Below are 16,552 nucleotides of genomic sequence, written 5' to 3'. Positions count from 1 at the left end.
CTCCGTACGGAGCTTTGTCCGGACTCCGGTCATCTCCCTCCCCCCCCAGCCCCTCCCCTGGGAGAGAGTCCGGTGGTCTCCTATGAGCCCAGCATTAGAGACGTGCAACACTCCGTTAAATGTCATTCAGTTCATCAAAAAATATCCCAATTAAAATCAGTAGCATAATAAGCAGATATGTTCCATGTTATTTTGTTTAATTTCAACAACACAGAACAGCTTGATCAAGCTGCGTGTGAGCTAACGATCAGGGATTTAATTCTCATTGGTACGTGACCGCGCATGCACGTCTACTTCTGAAACACAGCGGTTGGGGTGCGTTTGATTTATTGTACTGGGACGTTTGATTTTTCCACAACTGGACCATGGACATTGAAAAACGCTGTTTGCACGGGGACAGGACAAACAATAAATGAAACCAATGAAATTCCACACATTCTTGTGGCTGGCTCAAACACTGTCAGCGTGATTTAAATAGTAAATATTTACATAGTTTATTGAGTTTATTGCGGATGTTGATCAATGTTTTTTACAACGAAAAATAGGTAAAGAGGAAAAGAGAAAGAAAAAATATAGGTATAATATCAATCTGTTGATAGAAATGTTATTTTATATGCAAATATTTTAATAAAGTATTTCTTGTACATGGGATCTTAGGATTTTTTTTAAAAAATTTTTTACCATGGTATCGACCTTGGTATCGAGTATCGTGTAATTTTATTGGTATCGGCACCGACTGAATTTTTGGTATCTTGACATCCCTAGATGCTAGCAGCATGAAGCTCACACTCCCACAACAGTAATTCCTTTATGATGATGAATGAAATGATGTATTTATTTGCATATAGAGTGGGAAGGTGAGATTTGATCACAAGTGGTCACTCAAAACACTTGTAGAGACACTAATACCAGATGGGAATAGATAAACTAAATGCTATTCACTTGTGACCCCACATGCATGTTAATACCAGGTATAAACAGGCTCATCCTTATCATATGCATATATCTATCACTGAAGTGTCAGTTAATACCCAAGAGGACTTTACTGAGAAATTCCCACACCTCTTTCTTATTCAGTATAGTTGCAGGGTTTAGGGACCTTCCACTTGAAAAAATAATGTAGGCAATCCCATTTAAATTCCCAGTCTTGTGGCCTAGCCTGCCATATTGAGATTGACCACATCAATTTTGAATGGCCTTGGTCCAGCAACAAGGAAGCAGTTGGCTACCCTGTGGTACAAACATCAATGGCTTGGCACAGGAACAAATGGACAGAAGCTCATTTCCATGAAACATTACGTATGCAAGTTGACAGCTACTTCAAAGCTGTAGCTGGTACATATTGGTTGCTTGCTGCTTCCGTATTCCCAGTCTACACATCCTCAATACATCTGGTTTTGTCTACTAATGCACATGTTTTATAGTACACTGAACTGAATATGCATAGTGTAATGAGGCAAGTGAAATTCTCTAGTAGAAAAGGGAGAAAGAAGACTCTTCATATGTATCAGGGTCATGTAATGTGGGTGTAGTCAATACACAGAAGGTAACATCAGGGGGGCATAGAGCAAAAAACAGTGTTAACTAAGGGCCCTGACACACCAAGCCGTCGATCAATATCGGGCCTTTGTTGAGCATCTGTTACCCTTGTCTCGTTGTGTTTCTCTCACCATTGGCACTTGTTGTCTCCTGTTGGCTGTTTATTTGCTGATTCAGCATGTTGAATCTGGGACAGAGCAGTGAGAAAATCACTCTTACTGGCAGCTCAGTGCAAGAGAAGAGAAAAGTGAGGAAAGCAAACAGATGACTAAAACCTGGTATACAGTGTGATTTTGAGGTGTCCCAGACGAAAGATGACCATCATGAAAAAAGTGTGGCGATATCTTTGTGGTTCTACGTTGCACAGTGAGAAAGGTTCAAGGATGGATCAAAGACAGCCTGGGATAAAATTCTGACAGTGTCATAAATTTGGGATGACCATCTAGCTGTGTGACTGCTGTTACGACCTACGTCTATTAACCAACCAATAGAAATGCAGCATGAAATGATACACTGGTGCTAAACCCAAACAAACAGACCCATAGCAGCTCGCCATGGAGGCAAAATGTGCTAAAAGAAATGTGTGGGATTCCAGCAAAGAGTGAAACCTTGTGGAGTTGTGGCAGCAGAAGTCTTGCCTGTATAATGTCCTCCAGCTCTTACCATGAGCACGCAAAGAAGGACAAAGCATGGAAGGATATAGCGGCGGATTTGCAGCTGCCAGGGGAGCAACCTGGAAGCTAGCAAACACACACAGACACAGTATATAGTGCCAGAAAACTTAAAGGAATAGTGCACCCAAAAATGAAAATTCACTCATTATCTATTCACCCTCATGCCTAATGGAGGCTGACGGCGCCCCAGATTCAAACGTCCAAAAACACATTCAGGACACTTGGATCACTACAGACGATCAGTATGGAGATATTTTGTGGTTTCAATTATGTGTATGTACATCAAACTCGATGTTGTAAGTTTATTAGATCCATGTCGCACACTGTAGCTGCACAAAACTTATAAGATTGCTAAAATCTCACAGTCTGTAGGAGGCTTAATGTCAAGAGGGTGCGGGATTGAAACAAACCTGTTATATTAGGTACGAGTATCTTTTTAGCCATGGAGCTTTTTTAGCAGAAAATGTTCATTATTGTTTATTGTTCACGAGCGCATGGTAAATATCATTTGTCCCTTGATCATCAGGTTGTGTTCTTAGCGTGCTAACTGCCTATCTAGTGTCTTGAATCTGTCTTCCCAGCATTCCAGTTTCCTTTTTTTAATGATGAATACAGACTACAGCTGCCTGCTTGTATAGAGAGTTGTGTCCTTTCATGTAGTAGTTTGCGGTGTGTTCAAGTGCAAATTTTGGACCGAGACATAAGCAACGTAAAGTGACACAACAGTCGGCCTTTGTTGCTGCTCGTTCTTTGATGCCAATTTGGTGTGTCTGGGCCTCAGTGACAGATTTACACTCAGGTCCCTAATAGCCTACTGGGATACCTATAAGGTTGAGTAAGAATTTCAATACCCGTGCCGATATGACACCTGGGTTTTGGTACCAATACCAAAACAAGCAAATATTTTTTCTTTATACTTTGAGGAATACAAACCTTTTTTCCTCATCCAACCTTAAGACACAAGCATTCATAATCAAAATGTGTCTGAATAAACTATGATTTAAATTAGGAACAATCTGCAAAAGAACAAGTGGGGAAAAAAAGGCTACAAATCTGAGCAAGCCTTCTGCACTCTGCTCTGTGGACACTAAGTCAGTCTCAAAAAAAGCACTGAGGCTGGAGACTCAGCCGCAGGGATTCCAAGCCATAAATTTATTTTTGGCTGTGCATTACTTTGTGTGCTCATTTATGTGTGTTTGCATGTGTGCCTAGCCATGGGAGTGTGAGCAAGTGTTTGCGTTAAACCCAGACTGTGTGTGTGTGTCATAGGCCCAAATGTTTGTCCCTGGAAACCATACTGGTAGACCAGCGTCAGTGAGAGGGAGGGAGACAGAGAGAGGCGGGGAGAAAATGAGAGTATGTGAGGCAGGCGTTTTCAATACTCTTAATCCAAAGTGGGGGAAACAGAGTCATTCTTCTTGGTTATTCTTTATAGATTTGAGAGGAGAAACCATTTAATGGCAAGAGATTTTTAGCTTTCAGATACTGAAACAATCCACATCCCAAACTGCAAAGGAACAGACCTCATCTCTGAGGACAGGGAGAGAGGGAAAGATTAGAGGCAGATTAGAAATCCAGGACAATATTGTGGAGAAAGAATACGTTTTCAAAAAGGAGAGCTGCAGACGGGAAGACGGCGAGGATACTGCTGACTCAGAGGAGCTACTGTATGTTTATAGTTTTCAGCATTTAGGTCATGCCCTTTTCTGCAGCTACTTAAGTCCCCTTCAGACATGCACTTTAGTCCTAAAATGCTCTGCCAGTTTTAAATGTTGGCAAGAAACTGAGTCATTTTTTCCGTCAGCGCTGTTCTGGCAGTTTTCCGACTTAGACCATTTCTGCACCATTTTGAACATCTCTCACGTGTAAGCACACGCAGTCCTTATGCCACTGAAAGCACATGGTTTTATGACGTTCTTCCATTTGACATTTCTGTGGCATTAGAACCAATTATAGGAGACGGCAGAGTGACACTTGATCATATTAAGGATTTTAAAGTGGCAGATTACACTGAAACGAGAGATTGTTTTTACAAGGATGGCTGGAGATGGCTCGGTTTGACATCGAAATTTGATAACAGTTGTTCTGCCGGTGCCAAGGACGAGATAACAAGTGAACAATCTCTCGGCTTGCTCATCACATAACTTTCCGCGATGCCTCTTTGCACGGGCTGGATGCCAATCATGTGAGCTAGTTTGCATACGTGGCAACCGTGTCCTTTTGAACAGTCAACATGACACTTTTTTAAAGTCCTGTGTGTGGAAACGAAAAGCCACTGCTTCAACAGACAGATGAAACAAGCAGTGTAGCAGATTTAATGTCTGAAAGCAGCTTTACGGAGAGTGAGCAGGGGTGCTCTGAGGACCGACCCTTCTATACTTTGACCCTCTCTTTAATCACTGAGTCACTGCCAGCTCCTGATAGACGAGAAGTCTGAATCACTTGTGCACTGTTTGTAGTGAAATACAGCTATAAAAGAAGGAGCCACTGCACGGTTGTGGATATGATGTACTGCTTGATGTTTTAAGAAAATAACTGTATGGCTGCCTGCCTGACTGGCTGGCAGGGGCTCTATTTTGGGAATGGTGGAAGCCCCCTCTTTCTCTCTCGCTGCCGTTGTCCTGCGCTGTGACTCTTCTGCTTGCCCTCTGGCTACATGCCTCTTGTACTGAGCAAGAAGAGCACTTCACACTTCCCCAGTGAAACCAGAGCTCAGCCTTCAGCCTCATGCCTTGCCATGTCCTCTGGGCTATTTTTACTCCAGCAGTGGCTACTTGTGCCAAACCCATACCACAGCCTACTGGACTGGAGCTGAGGCCACGTGTGTTTCTATGTACGTGTGTGTGTGCACGGTTGTGTGTGTGCGTGTGTGTGAGAGAGTAGGTGTTTGTAGGTGTGTGAGTGGTTAAACTTTGCATTTTAAAAGAGTTGTGTGCAGAATAGAGCTGGGCAGTGTGCCAAAACAAGACGATGTAATTCTAATAATTATGGGTTGCAATATTGTAGTCATTGGAAAACAACACAAAAGGCTGGATTTGTTTAATAACTCAAAAAGTACCGGTAATTATGGTCCAAATTCTCTAATAAGGGGCCACTTCGACATTGGATATGGTCATTAAGGTGAAAAAGAATAATTAGTGTTAAACGCATGGGGCAACAAATTTGTAAATGTGAAAAAATTCCTGGATAACACTTTTTAAAATAATAGGTGAAGGTTGTTGTGTGTTGTCATTCATTATACACTACCTTTATAGAAGGGTGCCGGTGATCATGTGCGTTATCATGTCCAGTGTGTTTCCATTCATATACCTACACTGTATCCCATTCTGCTTTTGCGTCCTAGGAGCTGGCCTCCGGTTTGTTGTATCCCCATCCCGGTGATGTTAATACATGTTGGATGTTTGTCCTTGTTCACATCCCCTACAACTGCAAAGCAGCACCACTACACAATCCCGTTCTTATGCATAACTCTATCTCCGTTGCTGCTGTAGCTGACTGGCACACAGGCAGCAGGCATTGCGCTGGTCGTAGTGGCTTGATCACTCGCCATTCCGCTTGTTGTGCTAACATTGTGTTTCATATCATAAGCCCACAAATATTAATCCATATCTCATAATTATCAGACTTTGACCCTCTGCCCAAGGATATTCATTTATTTCATACGGTCTAGGCTGTTTATTTGTTCTATATCATCACGTTATTAATAATATAAGCAGGAGCTTTTCACACAAAGTGGTAACCAGTGTGTGTGAATGCATGAATGGGTCAGACCTGCAGCACTGGCTTTGAAATGAACTGTAATAAATGAGCTTGAGTGCTTTAACTACCTACTGTGAAACAACATGACCCTCATCCATTTAAAATGACTGTGAGTTCTTCTGAGGTCATTTTGGTGAAAGTAGCACAAAAGTAGTTGAATAAGTAACTTATTACTCTTAAATGAAGGTAACTAGTAATATGTAATATATTATATTTTGAGAGTAACTTGCCCAACACTGGAGATATCTGTCCCACAGTGTAGTTATGTGCTCCTAACCCTTCTGTTCCCTGTAGTTATTGATGCCATTTTTGATAATGTTAATCATACAGACTACAGAACAGTCAATACTGATTGTCACATTGACTGTATTGACTGATGTCGGCATGACAACGCGGCTCCCACACCATGACTGATGGTCATTATTAGTGGGAATGAAGCAATTTTAGTCAATGAATCATTTTACTTGTCTCCAGAGGACAATTGGTTGTGCAGCAATCAAACACAAGATAAAAACACAAGGCACATAATGCAACATGAAGTTTAAACACATTTTTAAACAATTCTTAAGATATGTAGAATTTGGCTTGTGTTTTCTAATGTTGTCACGATACCAGAATTCTAAACTTCAACACAAAACTAGTATAAAAAACAATACTCAATACCTATGTTTATACCACAGCAAAAAGAAAAAGTTGCTGGCTGTTCTGACATCCAGTCAGAGTCCTGTCTGCTTGTGCCTCATGTTTTCAGAGATTGTCGTAACAGCCACAGGTTGAGGACCAGGGGCTGGTTGCACAAAGCACATTAAGTTTGCTGCTTATGTATGACACTCCAGGCTTACATGAAATACCTCGCCAATAACTGACTGTTGTGAAACCATTGCATAAAACCGCAGAGCAATCATTGATTGTAAAGGAGCTGGAAGAGTACAGCTTTGGAAAGTTGAGTGATCCAACTCCAGTTGGTCACAATCATGAACTGACTTCCAGTCAGATTTATAGCACAACATCATTTGCTCATTAGCAAGCGTGTCCATCGGGTTCTCCTGGTCGCAGAATGCTCTTCTCGGGACGTCTTATGTTTCTCTTATCTCCATAAACTCAGTAATGTTGCGGTTAAGACGGAGGTACTTTATGTTTTTGTCATAACTTTGGTTACTTAGGTCCAACAGTTGAAGCAGTTCCTTAAGTACAAGACCAAGATAATGAGAAAAACTTAAATCATTAAGTAAACATTTTAAGGAAACCTAAAGGAGAAGACTTAAGGATGTTTTGTGCAACCAGTTTCATGGAAACCTTAACTTGGACTTCAAGGAAAACGTTGTGCAGCTGGCCCTAGTAGATTTTCATCCCTGTTGTTTCATCTCTGCAGCCTTGATTTTAAAACTGATTGTAGATTGTTTTTTTTCTTGTATAGCTTCAGCACTTTCAATACTATTGACTTTATAGTTAACAGATCATATCATTTTAAACGGGGTATCAAATGAACCACCTAAGTGCATTTCCCAACACCTCACCCATGCCACATAATGTCAGTGCACAGCTGGAGGAAACCACATCCCCTCTCTGCCTCCAGCTGGTGTTCAACACAGGCCCACCCATGCCAGAATCACCCACATACAACAAAAATACAACATTAAAGGGAGGGGAAAATACTGTATTCAGGAAATACAAAAATGAACTTGGGGAGAGGGGTCATTTTAAAGTGGAGAGAAGCATAGATTGGCCATGTTAAGAAGAGTTATTAATGATAGGCTCTATAGAAAAACTGAGAATTCTGTGCAGATGAATTTCTTTTTCAAGCTGTTAAGTGCTGCTACAGCTTTCAACTCATCTGCGAACCCGGAGGCTCCATATTTATAGCCAAAATTCTTTTTCTCTCCCTCCTCTGTCTTCATGTGCTTTGCCTGCCTGTCCGCGTTATCTAATTGTGTCTCTCACTCTGCTCCAGTGAAGTACATCAAGGAGATGTCGGCCTTCTTTAAAAACTCGGGGTCCCCCGGGGCGGCCCTCCCGTGGGAATCTCCCCCCTCCACACCTCAGAGGGGCACCGAACTCTCACCTGAGGCGAAGGAGCCCCGCAGCATCCCGCTGAAGTTGTGCCAGGTGACACGAAAACAGTGCCCCCCGGACACAGAAAACAGGTAACGCGTGTTACGAGTTTACAGCTTTATGCAATATTTTGATTTGCAGTTCATACATTCCTCAAAACTGACAGATCTTAACCTGAAAATAACAAAATGGCTCAGAGAGAATAGTGTAAAAGGGACTTCATACCCCGTCTTCTTTACACATTCTCTTTGTTACCATCTGAAACTTCCTCTTCACCCTCAAGCTTTTCTGCCTTTGTCATTTGTCTTTCATTTCTCTAACTGCCCCTTTTCTCCCTTTTCCTCCCTCCCTGCTTGCTTCCCCCCTCTCGTCCTCTCATCTCATCTGCCAGGTATTTCGAGGTGATTTCATCCAACAGAAAGAACTCTGTGTTCCTGCGGGCAAAAGACCCAGCCATGGCTCAGTCCTGGTACAATGCCATCCAGGCTGGTGCTGCCAACCTTTTACCCCGAGTGAAGGAGGAGATGAAGAGCATGCAGCTTGGCATGGAGGTCAAACATCTGGGCTGGATTACAGAGCAGGTATGCAAGAATACAGGCGTACATAGTCCATACTGCAAGATCAGCTCTGCAGTGTTTTGCATTTTTTATGTTAATTTTTTTCAGTACGTCATGGCACCCTGTTTTTGTGCCTGTTTTTATATCTGTCTGAGGTGAAGACAACTTTCCAACACAATACAATGAATCCTATCTTAAAGGGATTGTTTTGATTATTTGATGTGGGTTTGAAGAAGCAGGCAGGAGTACCGCCTCGGAAGATAAGCTATCTTCTGTTATTGAAGGGGCCAGCGGCAAAACATATGTTGTCAACTAAAAAAAGTCCCACCAAAAAAAAAATCTATATCATTTTAAGTGTATGCTATATTGAGTATATTTCGACTGCTTTACCTTGCCGCAGCTTCAGTTCCTCATCCGTGCTCTCGTCAAGCCACCAGCTTGCTGAGCACAGGAGCTGCTGGTCTACCACTGCCTCAATCAGTTGCCTATGCCGTAGCTTACGCACGTGGACTATGCCGATGTGAGCATTTATACTTGTGCAGTGGTGTCTGTTACACCTCCAAAACACCAGTCGGCGACAGTGTTTCTGTGAAGTGCTGTAAAGTTTAGTTGATTCAAAACACACATTAACCACGGCTTAAAAGAGACAATTTCAAACACAAATCGGCTTAACTTTAACTCACAGCATTCACAGACAAAGCACTTGTCTTTATCTGGACACATTTTCCCCACTAATACAACATGCTAATGTTTTTACCACAGGCCTATGACATTTTACATTGTATAAATTAGCCTAGCAGCTAGCAGACTTTTCCTCTACTCATATGAAGCCAGGGACAACAGCAACATTTAACAAAGGTAATGTCACAAAATTTGGCTCCGTTACAACTCACAAGGTTCACCGACAAAACAACTGTCTTATACTAAACACTTTCTCCAAATAAATATAACATGCTAACGTTATAAGCACAAGCCTATGGCATTTTACATTGTATAAATTAGCCTAGCAACGAGTGGAGATGACAAGACTTAAAATGCTATTTTGTGGATGCTTTGTTATCTTCATAATTTATTGTTTCTTATCTGTGAAATTAAAGTAAATAAACTTTTGTTTCCACTGGTTTCAGCTTACAAAAACAGACAGGAAGTCTGCGCCGCTGTGGCGTGTCGTTACGTGTCTGGGGAGATGTATGTCAGGTTACAGCTTAGGGTACAACGTAGGGTCTGCGTCGACGTAGAGTAGGTACAGCTTCGATTCAACACAGAAGTATAAATCCCGCATTAGTTTGTTTGCATTATTTGACTTGGTGAATCCAAACGACAACTTTTAAATGCCAAAGTCACACAATAACACCAACAAACGGAAACGGATGGAGGCAGCAGTAGACCAGCAGCTCCAGTGTTCAGCGATGGTTAACTACTGTTGTTCTTAATGGAGTCTGGTGGCTTTGAAGAGCGCGATAATGGCTTCAGTTCTCCATCGAAAGTTCCTGTCTGACATTACAGTAGAGCGATGAAAATATTCCAAAAGTAGTGTACAATTAATCTGATTTTGTTTTTTTAAGTAGTTAAAATACGCTTTGTTGCTGCCCCTGTCCAGAGCAGTACATTACTTAGCTTCCGTGTCAATACTCCTTATATAAGCCCACTTCAAAAGATCCGAACTATCCCTTTAAAGTGCATGGAGCAACACAGAAATACAGGAAGCACATGCACATATACAAGTTAATTTACAGTCATGTAACAACTAATCTTAAGTGCTATATCGTAGGCAACTGCACTTACTTGAGTTTTTCAAAGACGTTTCACCTCATCCAAGAGGCTCTTCAGTTCAGAATTGAAAAAGCCTCTTGGATACGATAAAGCACTTAAGATTACCATGACCTGGATGACTGTGAATCTTCCCCAACACATCACCACTTATCCCAGATTCATAACTGCACGACACATTACTGTCAGAAATGTGCCGTGTATAGTAATCATAGGGTCCATATGAGTGAGATTAAATGATTTCTTCAACTCTGCCGCAAATGCACAGGTGACCCAGGGTCCAGAGAAACCAGTACTGGCTATGTTGACTGACAAAGACCTGCTCCTGTATCCCTCCCTGCCTGAGAGCAAAGAGAGCCTCAGCAACCCCACCAAGAGTCACCCGCTCATTGCTACCAGGTTCACACACACACACCTGCATATATACACATACACCACATACAGCACTCAGTATTTATGAACACACCTAGCACTTATAGCACATTTAATAAACTTCTGTCCACACTAAGCAGCCCAGTTTTGAGTTAACAGACTTCCCTCGGCTTATTTTGGCCCAGCCCAAGAGCTCATGCTCACTCTTTCCATAACTGGACATTTGGACATTTTGCCTCCATAACGTCACATTCATTTGGAAAACATAAGTGGAACCAGAACCTATGACTCATGTGTTTTTCCCTCCTTTCCTTCTCTCCTGTGCACTCTACATCTCACTGTTCACATCTGTAACACACAAACACGCACACCCTTTGCTCTTTGGGCTCATCGTATTCTATGAATCTTAATTACCCTCCCTTTCATCCTCGTTCTTCTCATACTTTCTTCTCTCCCTCTACAGACTGGTCCACTCTGGCCCAGGAAAAAGTTCTCCTCTCCTGGACTCTGATCTCTCATTTGGCCTGCGCTCGGGCACTAAGCAAGGCGTGGAGACCCATGTGTTCAGGGTGGACTCTGCCAAGGAGCTGTCCACCTGGACTCATCTGCTGGTGGAGGGTTGCCATAATGCTGCTGAGCTCATCAAGGAGGTCACCACGGGTATGGATTCAGAGATTTGTTTGACTCCCAGTTCGGTCTTCAATCTTTCTCCGCCTAGGAGTAGAAAAAAAATAAAACTTTGTTCTGAATGACGCAACCAAGGTTCAAGATTTGACTCCCACCCTTTGCAAGAATGAATGTTGTCATGGTACTGCAAGTTTCTTTTGGTAATTCATGCCAAATTGAATGCATGCTAAACTTTTTTGCATCAACAAAAAGTGCTCACCTCTAAGGCACAATCCATGATGGATAATAAAGATGTGTGTTATGCAGTAAAAAAAAAAAGCCTATATTGAGAGTCAGAAATATGGACAGCTCAATACCACTTTTTCATGTCTTTGATTATCTTCCAATACCGTATATTTTTCCCGCTCTTAAAGAACTAAGCTGTTAATAATATATTTGTTTGGATGCACTTTGCCTAGCTTGGCCAATGGCCATCTAAACAACATCATATTCAAGCTGTAAAACACATATTGTGCTCCCCTAAAGGAAGAGATACATAACCCACAACATGACTCACTTATGCAATACAGCTACATCTGTTTATTCAAACTTTTTCTCATACAGAACTTTTACTAGCATTTTGATTGGTTACCACCATTCAGACATTCAAAATGAAATCTGAATCTGAGTATTTAGAATAAAAACGAATAATTATTTCTATATTATTATTATTATTATTATTACTGATTAGTAAGTTGAGATCAGTACTTGGCTTTCCGCACTGAAATAAGAATTATTTCCCTTTTCTACATAGAAAAAGAATTGTAGAATCAGTATTCATCTTTTTTGGATTATTGGTTTATGTATGGAAAAGCTGTTGCTTCTAAATTGAAATGATTTATGCTGTCTACCACTCAGCCCTGAGGTATGTAAAAAGTGATCCTTACAACAACCATCACTGCCATCTTTACCAAAAGGTCGGCTGGCCACATTTGGCTCTGAGGTGGGACCAGCTTTGGTTTTTATTTATCTATAAAGCTCTGATAAAGATGCTTCCACCCTGTATTTCATCCTTTTTAACTCTGAACTTATATAATCTAGGTACTCCCTCACAGAATGGGTTGTTGCTCCACATTCCCTTAATCAGATATGAATTAGTAAATATGTAGTTCTCCTAAAATGAACCTTATACATGGAATAATCTGCAAAAGACCTTAAACTTGGATATTCTTCCGCCATTACAGCTGTTGAAATACCTTAGTTCTGATCTTGTTTAGTTGATTGTAAATGCTTTTAGCTATCCAACTACCTATCATCTACACAAAAGTATGTTTAGTAACCTGTATTTTAATCATAAGCTATTATATATTATAACTGGTTTAAGTTGCCATGGTGGTGCAGCTGTTAGCATTGTGCCTCACAGCAAGAGGGTTCCTGGTTTTGAACCCAGGGTGGGGCAGCCCTTCTGTGCGGAGTTTTCATGTTATCCCTGTGTCAGTGTGGGTTTTCTCAGGGTACTCCAGCTTCCTCCCACAGTCCAAAGACATGCAGGTTAATTGGTGACTCTAAATTGTCCGTAGGTGTGAATGTGAGTGTGAATGGTTGTCTGTCTCTATGTGTCAGCCCTGTGATAGTCTGGTGACCTGTCCAGGGTGTACCTGCCTCTCCCCAGTGTCAGCTGGGATAGGCTCCAGGCCCCCCCGCGACCCCCAACAGGATAAGCAGTTACAGAGAATGAATGAATAAGTGGCTTACATTGTTTATCTGTTTGCCTGATGGTTGTTTTTTATGCCTTTATTCATGCTCAGTATCACTGAAAATGAAGGTCTCCATCAGTTGATTTCCAGAGTCTTAAATGAAGGTTTGAATAAATGAATGAATAATTGTAGTGTAAAATACTGGATATAACTCGGCACTCAATGTGGCCGATACCTCATTGGCATAGAAAAACAAAAAGGTTGACCATAACTTGAATAACCTCAACATATAATATGAAATGAACAGTGTAACACATTATGGTAGTCCTGGCATCTGAAGGCACTCTTAACTGAAACTCAAGGCCATTATTAACACCTGATATCAAGTTAGCTGCACTGAATAAGAATTATCTAAGGGTAGACAGCGCAAGCTATAAACTAACTCTACTGTTAATGTAACACATGCTGCTCATCTCTGTTAATCATCATGTGACATGTCTCTTTACGGCAAGTTACACAAAGTTTATCTGAGCATGTACGTGATAGGTCAGGCTAATGGATCATATCGGAATATACTTTTATTTTTTTCTTATCTAATCCAGTGATTTTGGCCTGTTGCATCGGATCTTGTATTCTCTAATTAAACGTGCTGATTATATTGATCAAACTCCTCAGTCATATCTATGAATATAACTCAAATCTATTTAATCCAAACAGGTACTGCTTGGGCACAAGATGAGACGTCTATTCAACAAAGACACAAAGTACATAATCAGGGACTGTCTCACAAAGCAGGATTAGGAGTTACCACTTATTGTTTCTTGCACTGTGATTTAGGGACTGCAGTCTTTAGCAAAATGTCCTCCGTCTCTGGAGATTTCTCTTGGCTGCGTGTTTATAAAAAGACTGGAATTAGGTTTTCAGAAAGGAAAGCTGTTGGTAATAGATTTTTATGAAGAACTGGAGAGGAGACAAAACATTTTTGTTTCAGGTGCAGCTGTATATATGGCATAAAGCCATGTCTGCTCTGTGTTACAATGCAGCTCTCTTTCCTTCCACCATCCAGATCCTGCATTTTAGTCATTAAAGTTTCTTTTGGAAACTCAGTAATCCTGCTTTATAGACAGGCTCCAAGTCAGTGCAGTGTAGTAGTGCTGTTACATTGCCCTCTGCTGGTGGCATGAGGTGGTGCAAAAACTTTCACCCTAAAACCAAGAGTGGTCTAATTTTAGTACCAGAATTAGGATAGTGTTGCATTTAACTAAGAGCTTTTCTCTTTGCTTAACAATAATCATTATTTGAATCATATTGTTATCCTATCAGTGCTCATAGAACACAGCCAAGAAATCTGGGCTCCGCACCAACACCGTGACACTGATCTCACAACAAAATGAGAACACAAGAAATGTGTGATAGATCCAGATTTATTTGAGAACAACTTCAGCTGTGTGCTGTAAAATCATTACTACTTTTTTTTCTGCCTCTGTGTAAGCCCTGTTTTTTCTTTTCTACCCCGGCAGCCTGTAGTTGGAATGGGAAGGAGTGTACCCTGGGAGTCCACATTGATGAGGGCTTCACACTATTCACAGAAGAGTTGGGTGTCAGGAAAAGTATTCTGCTTCAGCAGCCCTTTGAGCGCCTAAGAATGTCCTCAGATGATGGAGTTCGCATGATGTTCCTCGACTTTGGAGGCCCCGAAGCCGAGATTGTAAGTGTCTGTTTACCTTCGGGCTTTGTCAGTATGTAGCATTTTTTAATTATAGCTGTTATAGTGAATATGTCAAAGTTAACTTATCAAACATGGCAGTACATGAGAGTGTTTTTGATTGAAGGAAATCTTACGGATAACAGCATTATAGGCAAATGTCTTCAGAGTGCTATCACAATGCCACAGCCACTTTGAATGTTTTAAATGATTATATAAACAACTATTGAGAAAATAATCTCATAATCCCACTTGATAGCCTTTCATGGAGCTTTCAATTCAACTTCAGACTGCTGAGATGTCATGAACATGGTCAGCTTTGAGCTATCTCCACCTGACTCAACAAATGAGCCATTTGTGTGACAAATGTAAACTCCATCTGCTGAAGAAGACCATGATATATAGTTGAAAGCTCCAGAAAATGTAGGACTAACTACTATTTCCAAAGTCAAAAGTGAACTTTTATAGAAAAATCACAATTACTTCAATATTTTAACTATATTTAAATATGTGTTCACTTAATACAAAACCTTTTGTTTTGTGTTTTTTAACATTTAGCGCTAAGGTTGGCCAATATGTTAACATTTTTTCAGCTGGCCACCGTAAGTCAAACAACTGGCCAGCTGCCGATATGTTTGCACAGGTGTGTGTTCGAGCTGCGAGTTCGCTGTGTTCCACAAGTTCTTTTACCTTTTTATAGCTTAATCAATAAACAAAATAAAATCACAAAATATCAAGAAAAGAAATATTCAAACTACAAGTCCTGTTCTTTCACTGAATTAAGACTACATTAATTGCCTTTTAACTCATAAAAACACTACATTCAAATTCAATAGTACCAAATTAAAACTAACCAAAACTGTCTCGGTTAGTCTTTCCACTGTTTAAACTGTCACCAACTCCTGTTTGGTTGAAATAAACCCTTAATTCACAGAGTCAGAAGTGAAAATATGCTGCTACAGGCTGTTGACCCCACTGTCTCTGTTGCTGCTAACGGGTTAGCTTGCTAAACGAGAGGGTGTTGCTGAGTAGTGTTGCAGAGGTAGACAGATCTCAACACTTAGTTTTAGCACTGTAGCTCTCACTCCTTCTTTAGAGGCAGACCATTAAGTTGGCAAAGTAAAGTGACAAACCCCACACACACAACTGACAATGTGCGCAGCCAATCGCAGATAGCCATATATGTGTCCAGTTGCCCAACCTTATACCTCCACGCTGGTGATAGCTGTGGCCGGAGGCATTATGTGCACAGGATATCTCGAAAGCCTTGAGGGAATTTATTCAGATTTGGCACAAAACATCTACTTGGACTCAAGGGTAAACTGATTAGAATTTGGTGGTCAAAGGTCACTGTGACATTGAGTATTTCTCATTCTTGTGACGCGATATTTCAAGAAAGCCTTAAGGGGGCATAATTTTTTACAGATTTTGCACAAGCGTTCACTTGGACTCAAGGAATTAGATTTTGGGGGGTGTTGTAAATGCAGAATCCCAAGAGCACCTTGAGGGAATTTCTCAAAATCTGGCACAAAAAATCTACAGTACTTGGACTCAAGGATCTGCTGATTAGAATTTGGTTATGAAAGGTCAAGGTTACTGTGACCTTGAATGTGTCTCATTCTCGAACACAACGGGCTCTAGTTTCGCAGACCGGGCGAGGCGGGGGCGCAGCACACCTGCGCTTCGCCAACTGGGTGTGGCCAGGCGGATTTTGCAAGTTTGGCACACCGTGCGTGCTGGCGCAGCTACTCGTCTGTCCCACCTCCGTCCCTCCTATCTGCGCAAGTCGGAAAGAGGGAGGAGAGAAGGCGTGGAGTGGGT

General features: G+C 41.3%; 1 protein-coding gene across 1 annotated transcript in view; it reads left to right on the top strand.

Annotated features, from left to right (window-relative positions):
• The window catches only part of snta1 (syntrophin, alpha 1), a 56,175-nt gene that overhangs the window by 36,643 nt on the left and 2,980 nt on the right, over positions 1–16,552 (top strand). The window contains exons 3-7 of the mRNA XM_050037230.1: positions 7,924–8,116; positions 8,416–8,605; positions 10,620–10,750; positions 11,187–11,383; positions 14,547–14,734. Of these exons, the coding sequence (XP_049893187.1) occupies positions 7,924–8,116; positions 8,416–8,605; positions 10,620–10,750; positions 11,187–11,383; positions 14,547–14,734 (899 nt within the window). The remainder of the gene's footprint in view (positions 1–7,923; positions 8,117–8,415; positions 8,606–10,619; positions 10,751–11,186; positions 11,384–14,546; positions 14,735–16,552) is intronic.

This window comes from Epinephelus moara, chromosome 24 (assembly GCF_006386435.1).
Source record: "Epinephelus moara isolate mb chromosome 24, YSFRI_EMoa_1.0, whole genome shotgun sequence".
NCBI classification, from domain to species: Eukaryota; Metazoa; Chordata; class Actinopteri; order Perciformes; family Serranidae; genus Epinephelus; species Epinephelus moara.
This window is presented reverse-complemented; position numbering and strand designations above follow the sequence as displayed.